This window comes from Aspergillus nomiae, assembly GCF_001204775.2.
Source record: "Aspergillus nomiae NRRL 13137 chromosome Unknown contig00018, whole genome shotgun sequence".
Taxonomy (NCBI): domain Eukaryota; kingdom Fungi; phylum Ascomycota; class Eurotiomycetes; order Eurotiales; family Aspergillaceae; genus Aspergillus; species Aspergillus nomiae.
The window spans coordinates 18,496-37,455 of NW_015378073.1; the positions used below are offsets into that span (position 1 = coordinate 18,496).

Genomic DNA, 18,960 nt, shown 5'->3' on the forward strand with positions numbered 1-18,960 from the left:
ATATTGATCAGGATACTATGGGGACTTTTCTCATAACATTGCCGGCTATAATACTACCATACATGGCTGGTCCCTCCTTCTCCTACAATCGTCATCGCTGATGAACCTGCTGATGAATCATCCCGTATGATGTGCAGGATCATCAAGAACCCTTTATCACTAGTACTTTGAAAATGCGCCAAGCGTAGGGTGACGTACGCATCGGGTGGGTTTCAAAAGGACATTGAGAAAGTCTCTTTTGTATTTCTTTATTTCTTTATTTCTCTCTTTTTTTTTTTTTTTTTTTTTTTACAGAATGGTCTGTGTGATGACAACGAAACAAGGTTCGCATAGTTCAGAGACAAAAGAAAGAGCAATTCAATTCGTGACTGATTAGAGGAAACATTCAGTATCCTTTCGTTTACTAATACTAGCTAGCAATTTATTTTTATTTTTATTTTTTATTTTTTCCATCTTTTTTCTTTGTTTGCCTTCATTCTCTGTGGTGGAGGAGGGTCTAGACAGACAAGTCGATTCAGACTTTCAGTGGGTGCTCTGGACCCTGAAGTGGAGCCCAATTCCAGATGCCACCAATGCATGGATTGTGGCTCAGTCGGTGGATTTCCCCCCAACATGAAACACCGTTCGGAGCCGAAAGTGAGAAGTTTGTTGGTCTTGCACTGAAGCTATTCTTAGTCAAAATGAACCTTCATAATTTCATAGTGAACAAAAAATTAAATGCATCTTGACATGCAACTAAACATCCTTTCTGTTATCTCCCCCGCATTGACAACCTTTTTATTTGCTATTCAATCATTTTAGCTTCTGTAGACCGACAGGGTGCTTTTTGTCGATCAAACCTGCATCGGTTCTTTTTCTTTTTCTTCCCCCCCCTCCCTTCTTTTCAATCTTACCTTTTTCAACTTTGCTGCCCCTTCCCGGAAAGTTCATAAGGATAATTATAGTTATGCATGCCTGGTAACCATTATCTTTCCAAACAATTGTTTCTCACCGGCAACACACAAAATACCACGTGGTTACTTCCTCAATTCAGTCTGATCCTTACTTCCCGTTCCCCTGGCATTTTTCATTTTTGGTTGAAAAAGGTCCGTACTTTCAGGGGCAAATTCGACCAAGAAGCGCCCTCTGCTACTCGGCCTGTAAACTCCAACTTTCCTGAAGTGGCATCTTTTTTCCCCGCTCAATCCCTCTGTCGCAAACAACGAACATTGCATTACGATCATGGCCCTCCTCTGGATCCCAGCCTCTTTCGCCCGTTGGATTCGGCTGAAAATATATCAGTATGAGGTGACTTTTGCTGTATACATGCTCACACCAACCGAAAAGTTCATTTTTAGTATGCTCACTCAAAAGAAAAAGGCCATTGGAGAACGAAGGAATCGCGTTAACAAACTAAAACAGACTCCCTCCTCCTTACACTGATCTCAATGATCATCACCGCTATTTACGTCTACCTCCCCGATCACATCAGGTCCATCTACGGCCACCTCTACTATTATTGGGCTGGCGAACGTCCCTTCATATCCTCCGCCTTGCCATCAATCAGCTCGGTATTCCGCGAGACCGGCACCCAGGCGCTAGAGGTCATGTACGAGACAGCAAAAATAATGCTGCTGCTGCCACCGATACGATCCGCGAATTATAAGTTTCTTGACTGTTGGCAATGGCGAGCGATCCTATCCTTTTTCCTTTCTCCTGTCTGGGCCGTGGCGGATTGTGGCTATCCGGTTTCTGTACAACTCAAGCGTGATCCCATCGGCGCCATCTCTTGTGTGATGCCCTTATCAACATACCTTGGAATAATTTCTACCTTTCCACCTCTTACGCATTTCTGGTCCTTGAGCATGGGTTGAGGTCTCAGCTTAGCAGCACTGCCTGCGATGTCTGGACGCACCTTTTCCATGCTGGCGTTGTGACGTTGTTCATACGGAGTTTGAGCGAGTTGTTCCTGAGCAGGCCGGCGCATCTTAGGAGTTCTTGTGTGCATTCTTCGCTCTTTCTGCAATTTGGCCTTCAGGGTTCCGAACATTCATAGCAGCGAAGCCTTGATTATTACTGTTCCGATGAAATACCCTTAACAGCGAAGTCAGCTTAATTCTTTCCCCCAAGATACCATCGCTGTGGAAATAATAACTCTATGCCCCAAGTCGACCATATTACCATACCTTTATAAGCGCCTGTTTACTTGGTATTATGTGATACCAGGACTGTAACCATTATTTTTAACCAACAAACGATACTAGGACATAGTCCTGCAGAACCGTGGACTAAAACGCTATCGTAGCGAAAGAATGTACAGGCGAAATAAAACTCGTAACCAAAAACTAGATGCCCATTTTAGAACCGAATTCAACTCCCGACATGCCCAGAGAAGAGTGTTAAACAAGAACAACATAAACAGTAGTACACGTGCAACTGCCACATGATAACTCCACCAACCTTTTGTCGGGCTCCCATGCCACTCTAGCCCCCGCGGAAAGGCAGCGCGCTTCCTTTCGTATAGAACCGGCCCCCGCCATTATCTTCGACCAACGTAGTCCCAGGACTTTACCGTAAACCCGTGTCCATAATCTTCAACAATTTCACTCCGCGTTCTGTGCTTGACTCTCAGCCTGCATGTGGGCTTCAGCCTGGGCCTGGGCCTCCCGTTGCCGCTTCTCTCGCCGAACAGCATCCACCATGCGCATTCGCGCAAGTTCCTTGTCAATCTCTTCCTTCTCGAGAGGAATCTTATGCGACTGTTCGGTAGTAGGCCAGAAGCCGGGGACACTGAAGCGGTCGTCGAGGTTTGTTCCGAAATAATACATCCATCCAATCGGGAAAAGAACGTACATGCCGAACTAAAACGGTCAGAGTCAAGCTCCAGAGATAGCGGACAGCTGAATTGATCAAGAAAATACCTTGAAAACCTCGAGGTTTCCACCTCGTAATCTTTGGAGAATGTTGGACATAGTGAGGTGTGGTTTTCAAATGCAGTGGAGGGTGAGAGGCGAAGAAGTCCTGAGCAAACCCGTGATTTTACCCTCGGATTCTCGTTGCTTGCGTTTCCCCTTCTTCTAGCAGAAGTTTGAACTTTATGGCGCTACCAGGAAAACTGCGCAATTGTTTTGTTTAAAGATTAACCATGGACCAACAACGAATGACCGAACATACGATATGCATTACAGAGCCTCCGGCTTGCCGATGATCAACTATGCAAACGAGACAAACTTACCACGTGCCGTTCACCTGACCTGAGTCACCTGACCAGTTAATATGCCTCGGCTGCTGCATGGCGCCGGCTCCTCGGCCTCCCCGCAATTATGAGCGCCGGTAATAGTATACCCGCTGAGTTGGCAGGGGTATCGACTGCCGGGGCATTGCTCATGGATTACTACTTCCGTGCCGAGTGGAATGCCCCCTCACATTCATTGTTTATCTGACATCTATTAGACATATAATTAGAAGCTAATAAAGAAGCCACCTCCACTCGATCGTCAACTTAGCTCATCGAATATTCTCTCTTGACCCAAACTACTAAATCTAGTTCTAATCCACTTTCTACTATTGACTCCCCATATAATCTTTCAGCCAGCTATAGACGCAATGTCAAACGAAGACCTCGTCACAGTCACTTACCAAGATCGGATTGCGATCATCACATTCAACAGGCCGGAGAAGCTCAATGCTCTCAACCAAGACCTGTATTACCTTCTCGGGGAACGTCTCCGGGAAATCGACAAGCGCGAGGATATCTTCATCACCATTCTAACCGGCAAAGGGCGATTTTTCTCCGCGTAAGCACCCATGTCCTGCATAGCGCAAGCCAGGACCCAATTGATCTAACACAATCTAGCGGCGCAGATGTTACCTCGACCCGGCCATCCGGCGACCTGAGCAGCAGTGTCCGTCGCGAGCTCACGCGATCCTTCGTCGTCAATAACCTCGACATCACGAACACCGTGGCCCACCACTCCAAGATCCTGGTCGCTGCTCTCAACGGCCCTGCAGTCGGTCTTTCCGCCGCCCTGATCGCCATGGCCGACTTCATCTACGCCACGCCGCACACCTTCCTGCTCACCCCGTTCTCGTCCCTTGGTCTTGTCGCTGAGGGTGGCTCTTCGCGCGCTCTGGTCGAGCGTCTTGGCATCTCCAAGGCGAACGAGGCGCTCATCATGAGCAAGAAGATCACCTGTGAGGAGCTTGTGGCGACTGGGTTCGTGAACAAGGTTATCGAGGCGCCGTCGGGCAGGAAGGACGATTCGGATGGTTTCCTGCAGAAGGTCCTCGAGGAGGTTGAGGATCGTCTTGGTACTCACCTGAGCCAATCTAGTCTCCTGGGCATTAAGGAGTTGATCCGCAGGCCGGAGCGGGAGATTCTGGACCGCCAGAACTACCTTGAGGTGTTTGCTGGGTTGCAGAGGTTCCTGAAAGGTATCCCACAGGAGGAGTTTAGGCGGCTGGCTTCGGGGGAGAAGAAACATAAGCTGTAGTGGACGTGATGTTTGTGGCTGAATTGAGACGTTTGTCGGATTCTGTAAATACGGGTCAGGGATACGTAGATATGCTTTTCTAGATTAAGAACATGTCATACGTTATTGAATGGTATGTTTGACTACAGTGGAAGTAGGTTTCCTTGGTTACCAGTAGGCAAAACCCTTTTTTCTATTCTGTGGAATAATTGTTTGTGTGTTAGAAGAACACAATCCCCATTGTTTTTCCTTATCCGTTAGTTCATAAACGCCGTCTAATCCCCGAATACTCCGTTGCAATAAAGCTGAGAAGCCTGTCATTGTCCACGATCACTATCTGTATCCGACTCTTGTGCCTGCTTGGCTAGAATATCTTGCCATTTGCCCAAGAACTCACTCATACCACCTGGTCCGGAAATCGAGGCATCGACCACCTCCTTGGGCAATTTGTGTGCCGAGTACTGTGGTGTGGTAAACGCATAGGCTTCCGGATCATCATGCTTCACGAGACGGAACTCGGGGAAGAAGGGAGAGTCCTCGTCCACCTCATCGGCGGCCTCATCCTCCGTATCAGACGATTCAGATCCTTCAGCAGCTCCCACTACATCAGTGACAGTGTTCCCATTGAGCGATAGTCGGACGAACTGCTCTTCGGCGCCGTCCTCTTCCTGGATTCCGATTGGGTCTTTCATGTTCAAGATCTCAAGCCAGCTGAACAACAACGGATCGGTCCTCACAGCCCAAGGATTGATGTCGATGAGCCAAACACGCTGATGTGGAGGAGGAATGTACACATCGAAGACAAAGCTAGGATCAGGGAACGTATCCTTAAGTTTCTCATCGAAGAATGCTTGAATTCGGGATCGGAGGGTCTCGCGCAAAGGGAAGAGGAAGTCAAAGTGGTTTTGGTCCCGCTGACAAATACAGAGAAGCACGCGATCGCGCACGAAGCACCGAAACTCAAGGGACGGATTGAAGTTGACGTATTTGCGAAGCACGAGATGGTATGGAACGTCGGGAGTGGTGGTCGAATCTAGCGTATCTGGGACGCAATCGTCAAAGGGAAGCTCCAGGTCATGACTGATAAAGTCACTGCTTTTCAACAGCAGGTAGATGTCGTTTGGTGTGCGGCATTGCATATCGTTTGTCGCGGCCATCCAGGTTGCATCCTTGGGGGCACTCCAATTCAACTTCGGGGTAATGATACCTCCAAGCTCGGAGATTGTCGTCTTGATCTGGGTGTGGATTTCTTCCCATTCGGTCGATGGGTCTGGCTGTTCGTCGGCCTCGTCATCGGAATACGTGTCTAGGTTGTCGTCGTCTGTGGGTGTGGCATTTTCGGGAGGCAATACGATACCGTCTGCGCGGAGATAGGAGATGAAAGGAAGTGTCAACGGGATAAGACGCGATTTGGGTGTGAGCGCACGGTAGCTGGGAGAATCCTATGAGTACAGTGTGTAATGTACGAGTAGAAAAACATACCGAGGTTGCCAGTCATGATAAGAACAGTGCAAGATGTGAGAGTGAGTGACTGGAGGAAAGGGGAGTCGTTGAGGCAGGTCTGTTGAGGCCTCCGCCGAAGGCGGCACCTCAGTGTCAGAGTGAGGCATTATATCTGCAGCTGTTGTGATCTTCAAGATGTTCAAAAATGTGTCTAGAAGTGGGGGGCAGAAAATGATAGGGAAGTCATTCCGCGGGGTTTTATTTCGCAGGATGAGTCAAATCACTTGCCTCTTGCGGTATGGTCAGTACCGAAATGACAGTACTTTACAGCTCCACGCAGTGAATTTCTGGAATACTCTCTCACAGGGTCCATGCTTTTTACATACCGCCTTTGTTCAGGTACCAGACCGTAGGACTAGACCTACTTTAGGTAGGCGGTGTAGATTTGGATTGGCTGTTCCAGAGATACATTGCAGGTCACTGTATCCTCCTGCCACGTGCTGCCTCAGGCACACACCGTAAGCGTCATTACTGCCTGTGTAGCAAGACGAAGTGGCAGCATTCCGCTCCGTTGGCCACTCTCGCCTTCCACCTGTTTCCTATTCCATAATGGCGTCAGACGGCCCAGATCCACAGAGCTTGAAGTCATGGCAGGATGCATTCCAGTATCCAATTCCTACTGTGCGCCGTGTGGAACAGGAGCTCCGCCGGGACATCGCCAGCAATAAGGAGAAGCTCCGAGCTCTTGTTGGGTATGACTGCAAATGCCAATCAGATCGTATTCCAAGCTAATTCTGCGCGCGTATCCAGGACGAGATATCGAGAGCTTGTTGGAACGGCCGAAACGATCGTATCGATGAACCGCGAGATGCAGGAGGTGGATGCGACCCTGGCAGATGTCGGCCGAAGATGCAACCCACGATTAATGGAGAAGAAAGTTACACATTTCAGTCAAATCAAGGGAGATATTCACGACAAAGGTACAGATTACCGCGTACTTGGGCCTCCACATGCTCGGGAGCTGATCAGGTTTTAGGCGCAACCAAACGAGCCGTTGGAGCCCAGCTTGCTTTGCTTCACCGCTGTGAGACGGCTATATCTCGTTTATTGAGGAGGCGTGATTCTCTTCTTCTAGGAGCCAAGCTTGTGGTTGTGTCTCGACTCCTGCATAAAGCACTGTCTCAGCAAAAGACCGTTCCGCCATTTCTTGAAAGCCTACGGAATCAGATTGCTTCACTGAGGCAAACCCTTTTGAGAAGAGTCAACAAGTGCCTAGCCTCAGATTCATCAACAGCGGATGATATCATTGAGGTCTTAGCTTCTTACTGCCTAGCTACGAGCTCCTCCTCCGAAGATGCTATTCGTCACTTTCATAGGGTACGAGAGGAGGTCATTGAGAGCCAGCTAGGGCTTGATGACCCGTCAGGAGGAAACATTCTGAAGGCCTTGGGACTATACGTTAGTACACTTCAAATATCTAAGATCTTACTTTCCCGTCGTCTATCGGATGTTCTTGGCAAGTTGAAAGCACGCCCTATCCTGACTGATCCGGAAATTCACAATCTTGACGACCTGAACCTTGATGTTTTGGGGCGCTGGGTGCCACCTGACGTGAGTAACTTCACACCTTGGATCAAACTGAGCGAGCTGTCCAAGTCTGAAGTTGAGAAAACACTGAAAAAATGGTCGAGACAAGCCTTTGAGAAATTTGTCCAAGGATGTCAGAAGAACTTGAAAAGCTGGCTAGACTTCACAAACTTACTTTCGCTTCGAGAAAAGGCCTTGGAATTCTGGCTGCGCTCCTGGACCTCGACAATCACACATTCATCCCTTCAAGTGTTAGAAGGCGTTCGAGGGATCTTTAACAACCGTCTGATGGATATCTTATCTGATCAAGCAAGGTCGTTGACAGACTTTGGCCAGGATGTCACATCTAAGATCTCAGCCTGGGACAATACAGACCACGTAACCGTTCAGTCACTTTGGGATCATGAACTGATGGTCTCCGATTACTCAAATGGCGCTGACGCCTTCAAATCAGCCATTGCTGATAGACTCCTTGGCCGTGATGGAGAGGTTTCTAATATGTTAAGGGGATATCAATCTTGGCTCACGTCTATTGCAAAGTCCAAAGAGGCCATTGATGAACTACGGCAGATCCGGTGGAAAGACATTATTGAGGAGGGCGATGATGAAGACTTTGACCTAGATACCACAGCGGCATTAAGCGAAGACGACCCTCGACTGCTACAGGACGCACTTCAGTCTGCCGTTAGGAAAGCCTTCGATGATCTTCAATCTTCATTTGGCGATGCATTCCAAGCCTTTGGAGACACGAATCATAGTGGAAAGGCTGCATTTATTCTTAGACTCATCAGGCTTGTTCGGCGAGGCTTCCCCAACCAACTTATTACCGATGAATTCACTTTCTCGAGAGATATTGTGCCTCAGTTGCAGGAAATGCTTGCCACTGAGGTGGTTACGCAAACATCTTCGTCGAAATTGCTAGCCAAACGGGGTGCTCGGGTTCCAGGTAGAAGCCTTTGGGAAGGCGATCCTGAACTTCCGATCCAACCATCTCCCTCTACTTTCAAGCTACTACGTCGCCTTGTAGGGTCCATGGATCGTTGCGGCCCGGGGCTTTGGGATGTCACAACCGTTCAAGTTCTCAAGCGAACCTTACAAAGGGAGCTCTCAAACACTATCCCCACGACTATCGAAGCTCTGAGCTGCTGTAACACTGATAAAAGCGAAGAAAATACCGATTTGGATGGGGGAAAATCCCCCAGTGAAGAGGAAGGTCAAAACAGTGAAGAAGATGAGCGGGCAAAGGGTGAAGACGTAAACGAGTCACGAAACGCTCACGATCTGAAACTTCAACTCTATTTTGATACGGCCTATCTGAACAATGCGTTGGCAGTGAAGGGCCCCGAACAGAATCTACTAATGGACGTTCTAGAAAAGCTTCGCGGCGATCTTGGATCTGCGGAAAACACTGCCAGAACCATGGAACATAATGCTGCTGAGTATTGGAAGCGTACCCAACTGTTGTTCGGGCTTTTAGCAATCGGTGGGGGGCAGTAAGTTGCCATAATTCTATTTTAAGATACAGAGAGGCAGATAGCACCAGGAGAAGTCTGTTTGTATATAGTATTGAACAATGAACATGGGGAAGAGGAGTTGGACTCTGCTAGTCTGTGATACGGTAAGCAGCAGATACCTTAATGAGAATAAGATGCGGCTTTAATCCGCTAATCCCAGGCAGGTTTAGCTCTTTCCGCGGGGGATTCTCACCGCCCACGTCACGTTTCCGGGGACTGCATCAAGTTGGCCGCGGGAAAACGGAATGGTTCTGGTGACCGACTCATCCGCCACACCTGCTCCATGTTTCCAACGCCGTCTTTCCCTGGACAAACTCCATAATCATTCCCTTCGCCATGGCTACCCCGAGGCTACCCTTCCTCTACCCGAACTTGATGCGCGCCGTACGTTCATGCGAACCCGCTACCCATCGCTCCGTACGGATCCCGTCCAAGAACGGCCACGCTCCTTTTCATACCACTCGGCGGCAGGCCCAAGAAACATACCATCGACGATACGGGCCTGCTGCTGCGGAGGCAAACCTGCCACCTCCACAACGACCTAAAGATGAATTGAATCATTCACAAGTGCCACAGCAAGCGCCGAAGGATACCAACACGCCGCCGAACACTGCCCCTCCCGAAAAACTGCCCCCCAAGGATACCAAGAGCAACATCCCAGAAGTGGCTACCCAAGGGAAGGACCAAGAGCCCTCGGAGCCTAGCGACAAGAAGAAATCGGACGAGCCCACTCCTCACGAGGAATCTGCAAACGAAAGCCACGACGTTGAGCCGCTCTCCGCCTCTCCAACCGAGGATGTTGGGGAAGAGCGACACGAAGAGCGACATGAGGAGCAACACGAGCCTCCAGATAGATCAGGCCCTCTCGATGATGTGCTTCATATGCCTTCTCCCTCGTCCTATCTGATGCCGTCCGATGCGGCGACTCCCAGTGGCAAACCACATTTGGCGCCGCCGCCCTATATTCATCATTTCGATACCTACTCCCTAGTCCGTGACCTCTCCAAAGGTGGTTTTACGGAAGACCAGTCTGTCACAATCATGAAAGCAGTTCGGAATATCTTGCACAACAATCTCGATATGGCGAGACAGAACTTGACTTCTAAGTCTGATGTTGAGAATGAGTCATATCTATTCAAGGCGGCTTGCTCGGAGCTCCAGTCATCCTTACAGACCGCTCGGAACTCCGAAATGCAGCGACAGCGTGCGTCGCGGACACAACTTCAACACGAGGCCGATATTCTCTCCCAGCGAACGAACCAAGAGCTTGCTGGTTTAAAAGACGATATTAAGGCGATGTTCAACGACCATAAGATGACGACGCGGGAGCAACAACGGAGCATAGATACCTCTGTTCAGGAGCTTAACTATAAGATCACGGTCTCTCTAAACAGCGACGGTAAAAGTGAGATTGAGGGTCTCCGTTGGATTCTGACGAGAAGGGCCGCCTTCGCTATTGCCGCAAGCGCTTGTATGTCCCTTCATGTTCTCATCGAATGTTCTAAATACTGACCAGACACAGTCATGATCATCTCGTTCCTTAAATTCTATTCGTCACGCAAGGCACAAGACGCTGCTGAGGAGAAGAAGAAAAAGGTGGCGGCTAAAAAAGCTACAGAGAAACAGGCAGCGAAGGAACCCATAATTGGTTCTGTCGTGCCAGTTCCAGAGGTACATCTTACCGAATCTCTGGGCTGAGAACGCTGGTTTTATGACCTCAATGGTAGTTTTCATTTCCCTTTGTAACTGCATGTACAATACACTGTTATGCTCGGCTATACGTTCACTACTTCGACGCACTGGACTCGCCCCTTTGCTACATTTATCTTCGATACCCCAGGGTCACGCTTCCAGATGGAATATAGATATATAGACTTTCATTGAATTGCACATCTTCATGGCAGATTACCTGCACCCCCCTACATGTCCTTATGCCCACAACTCTTCCAATTTAAAACTGACCATTGACAACGTGCTTAATATGTCCGCATCAAGGAAAGGTGAGAGGGGGGGAAAATTGTATATGGAATTCGTTTATAGTATTATTGTCTTAACATAAACACATCAAGATAGGGATTCATTATCTTAGAAACATGAAGATAGTTTGGGGGTCTGAAGGCAAAGAATGCCCAAAGAAACACATAGCGCGGATTCTCTAGAGCTCTAAAAATCAAATCTCAAAGCAATAGTAGGCTCATTTTGCTGGGCTTGCACACTGTCTCTGGTACTCTTACTGGCACCAGAGTCAACATTCACACTTCGAAGGATGTCTTCGAGAAGAGCTTTCTGTTCTAGAGTCATCGTAGCCACAAGAGCCCGGAACACTGACTGGTCTGTCTTGGCGAGTTCCAGTAGATGAACAGCCGTCTCTTTGTAAACTGCTTGCCCTTCTCTTTTTCCACGTGCAAGGAGGGCCGACATGACAATGGACAGGGCAGTGGGTATATCGCTGGCGTTGCTAACGTAGGAGACTAGTGTGCGGGCGATGACGGTTCTTGAATTCTCTGGGTCGTTGGGGACGTCGCCATTGTCCATGGGGCAGCCTACTAAGAAGCTGATCAGGCGAGGGAACAAGTATTTCGCAATTACTTCTTCTGTGGGAGATCCTGTTGAAGACAGAAGGATTGATCGGAGGCAGCCTGCCGCAACGTTTGCGAGACCGACGTCCTGAAGGCAGTCCAGGAACTCGTTGAGGATGCGGACAATAGTGGGGTCATTAGGCGGGAGGACATGGCCTCCTGTGGTTAATAAGATGGTAATCGCCAAAAGCGTGTTCTTGGCGCAAGGCAAAGAAGACTCGGACTCGCGACGCTGGGCGATTGTGAGAGTGGTGAGGAAACGGGTGAGGCAGCCGCGCAACTGACGCGCGACCACGTGAAGGTCGTCAGACTTTTCTGGTCCAACGTCCTCGGATGGCTTATACTTTGAACAAAATGTTTGAAAATTGGAAGTGCCTGAGGAACGACCTCTGATTGGCATAGCCCAGTGGCAAGAATGGTGGTGAATATGTGTAAGATGCATGCGTTCAGGTCATTGCGAATGATGGATGGGAAAATGGACGCAACGTTCACAAGAGATGACAAGGCGAGACGGATGAGTGATAGAGCATCATCTGATCCCACGTTGAACCGCGCAAGAGGAACCGACTCACGAAGGTTCGGTAGTAGCCCGGCAAGAACAAGAATGATACTTCTGGTCAGCTCGAAGAGCTGCTCAATATCATCGGACAAATGATCGCTTCGTCCCTCGCTGCCCTTTGCAGAGGGATGATCCAGAGACAAGTTTCGCGCTATTTCAACGATGACATTCTGGATGGGCGTCCCTTCAGTCAACGCGAGACGGTCAAGGGAATCCATTGTCTCCGAAAAGATAGCATCCTGGTAGATGGCATTTCCGGATATTATTGGCCGGAGAATCCGCTTGAGAGCTTGCAGAATCTCTAGTCTCTGCGACGCCGTAGTAGACTGGTCAACAAGGGCTTCGAATGCCAAACCGAATAGAACGAAGAAGAACGCAACTGGTTCATCGCGGTAATTAATATCGTTTCCTTTTTTCTTTGTCTCTCCGTTTGTTACATCTTCATCGTCCGGAGACTTCTCAACAGGTTCCTCATCTGGTTTCATTTTTCCGTCCAATGCGTCGAAGACGAAATCAATGTCCTTTTCCACTAAGCCCGCGATGGCATCAACGAGGCTCAGCCAAGTGTCTTGATAGAACTATAGGTAATGTCAGCTTCCGTGCAATAAGACAATCATAATTTAGGCGTGAGTGGCTGACCTTGAGAAGAGTCTCTCGATTCAAAGCAGCATATACCTCGTCCAAATCATTGCTCAGCGGCCCCGTTCCTAAACTACCAGAAATGTCTGGTTCGAACCGTAGGCGAGCATATTCCTGAAGGGAAGAAAGCCACAGCGGCGTAAGTTTGGCGAGATGAGATTGGACTACCTCATTCAGATAATCTTGCTCGATACTTGCTACTTGAAGCCGAGCCCAAGCAGAATACAGCGCCATCTTTACCATGACCCTGGCGTTTGAGTTGAGACCCTTCAAGTCTCCAATCTCAGTAGTGTCCGGATTTCCTGTACAATATTAGTTAGTATAAGTATTGATAAAATTAAATCTCATGACTCACTTGAGAAGTTCTCAAGACCCAGCACTAGTAATTTTAATATCCTGCCCATCCTGTCTACGTTTGTTACAATTCCTGTTGCAATGAAGGTAGCCGAGACATTGATGGCCCCTGATGCCAACTCGGGAGAAGAATCCGCTGCAAATGCTGGTGTAAGTGCAGAACCGATCTGAGCTTGGTATTGCTCCAGGAGAGACGCTTCTGCAAAGTCTGGATCTGGAGTCTTGCCAAACATCTGGAAAGGGTGTCAGTTTGATGACAAGCATCGAATGAAATACAGACTTACCCTAAGAACTTGATCGAGGATTTTGAGACCCCATACTCGCAGTTCTATCACGTTGGCAGTAGAGGCCGAGAATGCCATCCTCACAATATCTCCCACTCTCTGTTGTAGGGCCAGCTCAGCAGGAATTGTCTGATCAGGCAAGATCTCTTGCTCTACCGTTGCCAAAAGTTCGCTAAGGCAACTGAGGACGAAGTTGCGGGTTTGCCATTTCAGTAGTTCTTGCCCGGGAACAGCCTCATTTACAACGTCTGACTGCCCAGCCCCGGCGATGGCAGATGCAAAGCCGGCAACTTCATCGTCCGGTATATCATTGACAGCAGATTTGACAGCTGGGGTGGGAGGTGGCTCTTCCACTTTACCACGAGTCTTTGTCAATGTGTTATGGAAGCGCTGTACCCACAGTTCAGTCTCCTCTAGAGCAGTCTGCTGCAACCAGTCTTGAATCATGCTCCTGAGGTTCGCATTATCTGGCGTATCGTCGAAGGCAAGCCAGATGCCTTCCTCTAGGGCCGGTGCAGCTTCCAGAACCGATACCGAGTCTCGCTTCATGAGGTTACTTAGTCCTCTGATGGCCACATCTCTCATTAATAGGTTATCCGCAGCGAGCTCGGTCTGCAGACGTTTTACATATCCTGAGAAATCCACGTAATTGGGAGCATAAAGTGACAAATGATCCAAGCATTTAGAGCTTTCAGAAACCAAAGCCGGGTTATCCTCCAACTGAAACTGCCGAAGAAGAGTGAGTATAAGGTTGCGCGTTTTGGCAATGTCTTGGAGATCGGGACCCAAAACGTTGATCAAAGAATCCACGCAACGGCTTATGACTATTGGCGTAAGATAAGACATTTCGATATTAGAGGTTGCAAGAGTAGCAGACTCCTCGTTGTGGGTATCTGCGTAATACACTTGAGCAAGCATACCGAGCGAGCTTGAGACAAATGGCGAAAATGTCAAGCCCGCAGAGTTAGCTACTCTTTCCAGCCCTCCAAGCGCCCAGAAATGAACCACGGGGTGAGGATCATTGCACAAGGACATGAGGACACCGACGATAGTTTTGAGGTGCAGACCAGCTGCCATGCCACCTACCTGAGAATGAATGCAACCCAAGGCAGCAGCACAGCCAGCACGAGCATTTGGCTCTCTATTGTCCACGATTGTGTCGACAAGCCAATTGATCTGCGAGGTAGTGAAGGTATTCCCAGAACTCTCACACAGTCTTCCGAGAGCTTCCACCCCAATGGTTCGAACAACTGGGTCAGCATCGGTTACAAATTTCTAAGACAGTTAGTTCAGTGACTCGTCACATAGGTTTCGGAGTATCCTACCTGCAACAGCTCTTGCAATATCTTGTCAGTCGTAGGGTTGAGCTTTCCACTCGTCGAATTAGAATCTTTGAGGGCAACCTTCAAGGCCTCGAGCAATGCCACAGCGATGTTAACTACCATGGCAGCTTTGCGACCGGGGTTGCGCTGCAAGCTCGAAGAGGAAAGGAAGGTTGCAATCTGCTCTACGCTACTTTCTTGTACTTTGGGAGCATGCAATGGAATAGCAACGGAGAAAAGCTCAATAGCAGCATTGACAACGCCAGTGGAATGCGGATCGGCTAGCAGACAGCCGCCATGTCTTGATGCGTATAGAAGGGCAGAGTCATGCTCACTCCCTTGACAAATAGGGAAAGTTAACTTGATGGGTCAGTTCAACCTGGACTAGCTCTAGGGAAAGCCGGTATACTTACAGCGTCGTCAATAGCCTGGTCTGCCGATTCCACTGCTGACCAAGCCGGTCCATTATCATTCTCATGTTTTCCGGAGAGCGTCATACGAACGTACTCCCTCGCCAATCCAGTTAACCCAAACGCAAAATTGTCATTTAGATCCCACAAACTTTCGAACTGCGCTGTAGAAGCAGCAATTGAGCTTTCAAGAGGACCGGACTGGGCGAGCTCTGGCTCCGCAAAGGACGAAATAGCTAGACTTAAAAGACTGGTCTGAGAGATTACATCTCCATGGCTGAGAGGGTGAACATGGATCAGCTTGGAGAAGCACTGCAATACACGCCGCCGAACCATGGTCGCAATATCATGCAATTGCAGGGAAGGATGAAGACGCTGAGAGATATCCGTCACAGACTTCTGACGGGGCAGGTCATCAAGAAAGCCAACAGTGTTCTGTAGCATAGTAGCGATTCTCCTCGCGCCGTCTGCCGTGATCAATTTGCTATTAAACTCTAGGAACGCTAACAACGACCCCAGTGCAAATTCCCTAACATGGGCAAGGAAGCTCATCTCCAAGTTCCCACGCTGAGCAAAGTTTTCTTTGCCAAGGTGCTTGGGAAGCGCATTTTTCCACAACAGCATCAACTGTGACAGATGTATTTTCACGAAGCTAGGCCCCAGAGGCATTAGGCCTCCGATTAAAATCCAAGCAACCTGAATTTGTGTACTCGCGGCACGCAGTTCGGAGTTGCTGCTCGTCTTCAGGAGATCTGTTGCTTGAGCGAATACCCGAGAATAAACATCAACGGAGCCGTAGAGTGGCTGCAGTCTAGAGGTACTCAACATGGCAGACAGCCCATTTGCATAACCGACACAGCGTCGCGGCGCTTGGCGGGGTGTAGAAAGTTGCCCGACCTCCCTGTTCAAGCTATTTAGACAAATCGTAACGCACGACAACAACTGATGAGGGCAGGCAAGTACAAAGCTGCGCAGACAATGTGCGACATGGACCTGCACAGTATAGCTGGGGTGAGGAAGAACCTGAAGAAGAGCTTCACGGCAGGGCTCAGCTAGGGACACGAAGGCAGAGCCAAGGGATGAAATTAAAGAGGACAGTGCACTAAGAGCGCTAGTTAACGTGTACTTGCTAGGTTCACGACGTTCCTGGATGACTTGAGGGTAATCCTTAAGAATTTCGTTGATCAACCACTTCGCAGCGTTGAGCTGGCTGTTTTCACTAAGCGACTCACGACCAACAGTGTCCTCTAAGATACTTTTGACAAACTTTCTCGTCATGAGAAGTCTGAATCGATTATATGTAACAGTTGGGTGATTCAGGAGGTCAAACAGAAGGTGGTTTGCAATTTCACCATAGCGTTCTTCAACAAATTTGTTGCCCAAAATACGCAGGACATGTTTATAACAGATTGCAATACCTGCGCGTGAACGATTGGATGTTGTGCTGCGCAAATATTGGGTGGATAGTTGGCGAAGAAGGTCGGGTAGAAGGAAGAACAGACGCGACTCGGGTTTCTTGGATACGGACGATTCAGAGACCTCCGCCTCTTCCTCGTCCTCCCCAGGTCGCGGTGCTGGCTTTTTCGATTGTCTCTTTGCTTTCTTGGACTTTGGCATCGGAGCAACCTTGGCTTCTGTGGCATGCAGTTTCGCTAGCGCTCGCGCCAGGCAAGCCGCAGCAGCATGTCTGACTGGAGCGGCTGGGCTGTCAATAACTTTCCAGGTGACTGTCTTGACATGGTCGAAATCATTTGCATTATCGAAGAACGGCGTGGTGTTCACTAGCTGCTCTAGGCATCGGCAAGCATGAACCTGGACGAATGTCGATTTATCTCCGGTAGCTGCATTGCGAGCCTGCTTCCAAATATCTCGCGCCGCCGCTTCATCCACTGGAATCCCCACGCCAACAACCACCTTCCGCAATACTGCAAAAATAGATCCGCGCAGGCCAGTATTATTGTTGGAGTTCTTCAACAGTTTGAGTAGGCTGGAAATGACAATGCCCGCTTGCGCAAAGACACTTTCACCGGCGACCACGAATACCTCACCCAAACAGTGAGCTGCAGCGAATTTAGTTCTAAGCTCTTCATGCTTCCCTGCATTCAGAAGCCCAAGCAAATCAGTGACTGTTTCGAACAGGACCCCGCGATCGCCTTTGCTGAATATAGCTCCAAAACATCGTCCCAGGTTATTGCGCACAACTCGCGTGATCGTCGGTGAGGAAAGAGTGAGGATTTTGAACAACTCCTTTTTCAGAAATTTCTGCTGTGCCGAAACCTGCGGCTTTTCTAGTCCTGAAATATACTGTAGTAGGTCCGATGTGAATGTGAGGAGGTAAAGGTCCTGTTGTTCGGAGGGAAGGGCATGGAGCTTGGTGACATCCAACTCCGCTCGGGGGGCACATTGTCGGAGGAAGTACGTGCAGCGGTTTCAGATGAAGACATTGAATTCGATAGTTCCGATCAGGGCGTTGCCAATAAGGTTTCCCTGAGAGGAAAATAATACGTATCTAAATTAAGGAGAAGGAAACTGGTGATATGTGCGACGGAATAAATGAGTGTCTTGTCTAAATACGGGATACTATATCGGAGACGGGCCCCCTTCTCGGGGCACCTGGCCACACCTCCGTCCGGGGGTGGGCGACGGAGAAAATGTCGGGCCGGTAGTCCATAGATAGGACCATCATAGAGCATTCTCATATATGCGTGCGCACACCTTAAATGCGCCTCCATTGCTCGGCAAGAACCTTGACCATGACGGCAATTGTGAACAGAGGCTTATTCCGGAACGCGCGCGCTCCCAATCGGTGTGCTATTTTTGTCGTGGCTTCGCCAGCAGTTCTCCCTCGTTCGCGGGACATAATCGATGGTCTCAGATCAAACATGACAAGGCAAAGAATGACAAGGCGAAAAGTAAGGAGCGCCAAATTATCGGCAAGGAAATTAGTAGCGCGACGCAAAGTATGCTTTTTGATTGACCCCGCCCTCATAACATGCGCAAGCTAACGGTTATCATCAGTGTGGGGAGCGGATCCAAAGTTCAATCCCCGGCTGACCCTTGCCCTCTCGAACGCGAAACGAGCCGGAATCCCAAAGACCGTGATTGAGGCAGCGATCGCAAGAGGTCAGGGTATAAGCGTAACTGGCGAGGCCCTCGAGCAAGTCACCATCGAGGCTATACTGCCCCATTCCGTTGCGGCCGTTGTCGAATGTCAAACTGACCAGAAGGCGCGCATCTTGCAAGATCTCCGCTATGCTATCAAAGATGCTGGTGGGACCGTCACCCCAACTACCTATCTCTTTGAAAAGAAGGGAAGGATAATCTTTGAAAAGAAAGACGGCCTGAACCCAGATGACTATCTTGATCAGGCTATTGAAGCTGGTGCTATGGACATTACGGTAGATGAAGAAGGCCGTCTCGTTGTGTTCACAGAGCCAACAGAAACAAAGAGTGTGGGTGAAGCTTTGACAAAGTCATCTCAGCTCACAATTGAAGAACTAGAAATTATTTGGGATCCGAACCAAGACACCTTGGTCGAGCTGACGGAGGATGAACATGTGAGGGAAATAGAGGACATCCTTAGTACCCTTCGTGAGGAGTCGAGCGTTCGTGACATCTATCTGAACACTACGCAACAGCTCTGATGCTAGGTATACTCTACCCAGTTTATGTCCCACTTACGACACCTGTATAGTACGCTGCAGTGATTATAGAATACATAATAGATGTACAGTAGAGATAGAGCGCTTACTAGGTTCTTTGGACGGGCTACACAAGTTGGAAGCATAGGTAAGTATCATTTCGTGTTATTGTCATCC

At 49.0% G+C, this 18,960-nt stretch overlaps 8 protein-coding genes across 8 annotated transcripts; 5 read left to right on the plus strand and 3 right to left on the minus strand.

Annotated features, from left to right (window-relative positions):
- Positions 1 to 1,221: 1,221 nt before the first annotated feature.
- On the plus strand, positions 1,222 to 2,124 carry ANOM_001357 (serine palmitoyltransferase small subunit family protein; the record flags this gene model as incomplete). The annotated part of the gene is made up of 2 exons (XM_015546614.1): positions 1,222 to 1,336; positions 1,402 to 2,124. The coding sequence occupies 2 exons, from the start codon at positions 1,222 to 1,224 to the stop codon at positions 1,851 to 1,853; spliced, it is 567 nt and encodes a 188-aa protein (XP_015411118.1). The 3' UTR covers positions 1,854 to 2,124.
- Positions 2,118 to 3,119, minus strand: ANOM_001358 (uncharacterized protein). The gene is made up of 2 exons (XM_015546615.1): positions 2,901 to 3,119; positions 2,118 to 2,840 (listed from the first exon to the last, which is right to left on the minus strand). The coding sequence occupies exons 1-2, from the start codon at positions 2,949 to 2,951 to the stop codon at positions 2,583 to 2,585; spliced, it is 309 nt and encodes a 102-aa protein (XP_015411121.1). The 5' UTR covers positions 2,952 to 3,119; the 3' UTR covers positions 2,118 to 2,582.
- Positions 3,120 to 3,439: 320 nt separating this feature from the next.
- On the plus strand, positions 3,440 to 4,472 carry ANOM_001359 (dodecenoyl-CoA isomerase; the record flags this gene model as incomplete). The annotated part of the gene is made up of 2 exons (XM_015546616.1): positions 3,440 to 3,776; positions 3,836 to 4,472. Coding segments are annotated over 2 exons (867 nt in total), but the record flags the coding sequence as incomplete, so codon positions are not given.
- A 296-nt stretch (positions 4,473 to 4,768) lies between these two features.
- cdc123 (cell proliferation protein CDC123) lies at positions 4,769 to 6,061 on the minus strand (the record flags this gene model as incomplete). The annotated part of the gene is made up of 2 exons (XM_015546617.1): positions 4,769 to 5,882; positions 5,934 to 6,061. 2 exons carry the CDS (start codon positions 6,059 to 6,061, stop codon positions 4,769 to 4,771), a joined length of 1,242 nt encoding a protein of 413 aa, XP_015411087.1.
- A 442-nt stretch (positions 6,062 to 6,503) lies between these two features.
- On the plus strand, positions 6,504 to 8,978 carry ANOM_001361 (uncharacterized protein; the record flags this gene model as incomplete). Its single annotated transcript, XM_015546618.1, has 3 exons — positions 6,504 to 6,646; positions 6,705 to 6,874; positions 6,931 to 8,978. The coding sequence occupies 3 exons, from the start codon at positions 6,504 to 6,506 to the stop codon at positions 8,976 to 8,978; spliced, it is 2,361 nt and encodes a 786-aa protein (XP_015411086.1).
- Positions 8,979 to 9,331: 353 nt separating this feature from the next.
- On the plus strand, positions 9,332 to 10,693 carry ANOM_001362 (CCDC90 family protein; the record flags this gene model as incomplete). The annotated part of the gene is made up of 2 exons (XM_015546619.1): positions 9,332 to 10,466; positions 10,518 to 10,693. The coding sequence occupies 2 exons, from the start codon at positions 9,332 to 9,334 to the stop codon at positions 10,691 to 10,693; spliced, it is 1,311 nt and encodes a 436-aa protein (XP_015411089.1).
- Positions 10,694 to 11,158: 465 nt separating this feature from the next.
- ANOM_001363 (AP-1 complex accessory protein LAA1) lies at positions 11,159 to 17,586 on the minus strand (the record flags this gene model as incomplete). The annotated part of the gene is made up of 8 exons (XM_015546620.1): positions 11,159 to 11,806; positions 11,860 to 12,711; positions 12,773 to 13,074; positions 13,128 to 13,359; positions 13,411 to 14,685; positions 14,736 to 15,092; positions 15,146 to 17,436; positions 17,529 to 17,586. The coding sequence occupies 8 exons, from the start codon at positions 17,584 to 17,586 to the stop codon at positions 11,159 to 11,161; spliced, it is 6,015 nt and encodes a 2,004-aa protein (XP_015411088.1).
- Positions 17,587 to 17,843: 257 nt separating this feature from the next.
- Positions 17,844 to 18,786, plus strand: ANOM_001364 (post-initiation translation factor DPC29; the record flags this gene model as incomplete). The annotated part of the gene is made up of 2 exons (XM_015546621.1): positions 17,844 to 18,102; positions 18,161 to 18,786. 2 exons carry the CDS (start codon positions 17,844 to 17,846, stop codon positions 18,784 to 18,786), a joined length of 885 nt encoding a protein of 294 aa, XP_015411093.1.
- Between the last annotated feature and the right edge of the window lie 174 nt (positions 18,787 to 18,960).

What these genes read in the sequence shown, in the direction of transcription:
- ANOM_001358 (XM_015546615.1), bottom strand. Translation starts at nt 2,951, where the DNA reads ATGTCCAACATTCTCCAAAGATTACGAGGTGGAAACCTCGAGGTTTTC. An exon ending in GAAACCTCGAGGTTTTCAAG is followed by an intron (nt 2,841 to 2,900) that starts GTATTTTCTTGA and finishes TGACCGTTTTAG; the next exon opens with TTCGGCATGTACGTTCTTTT.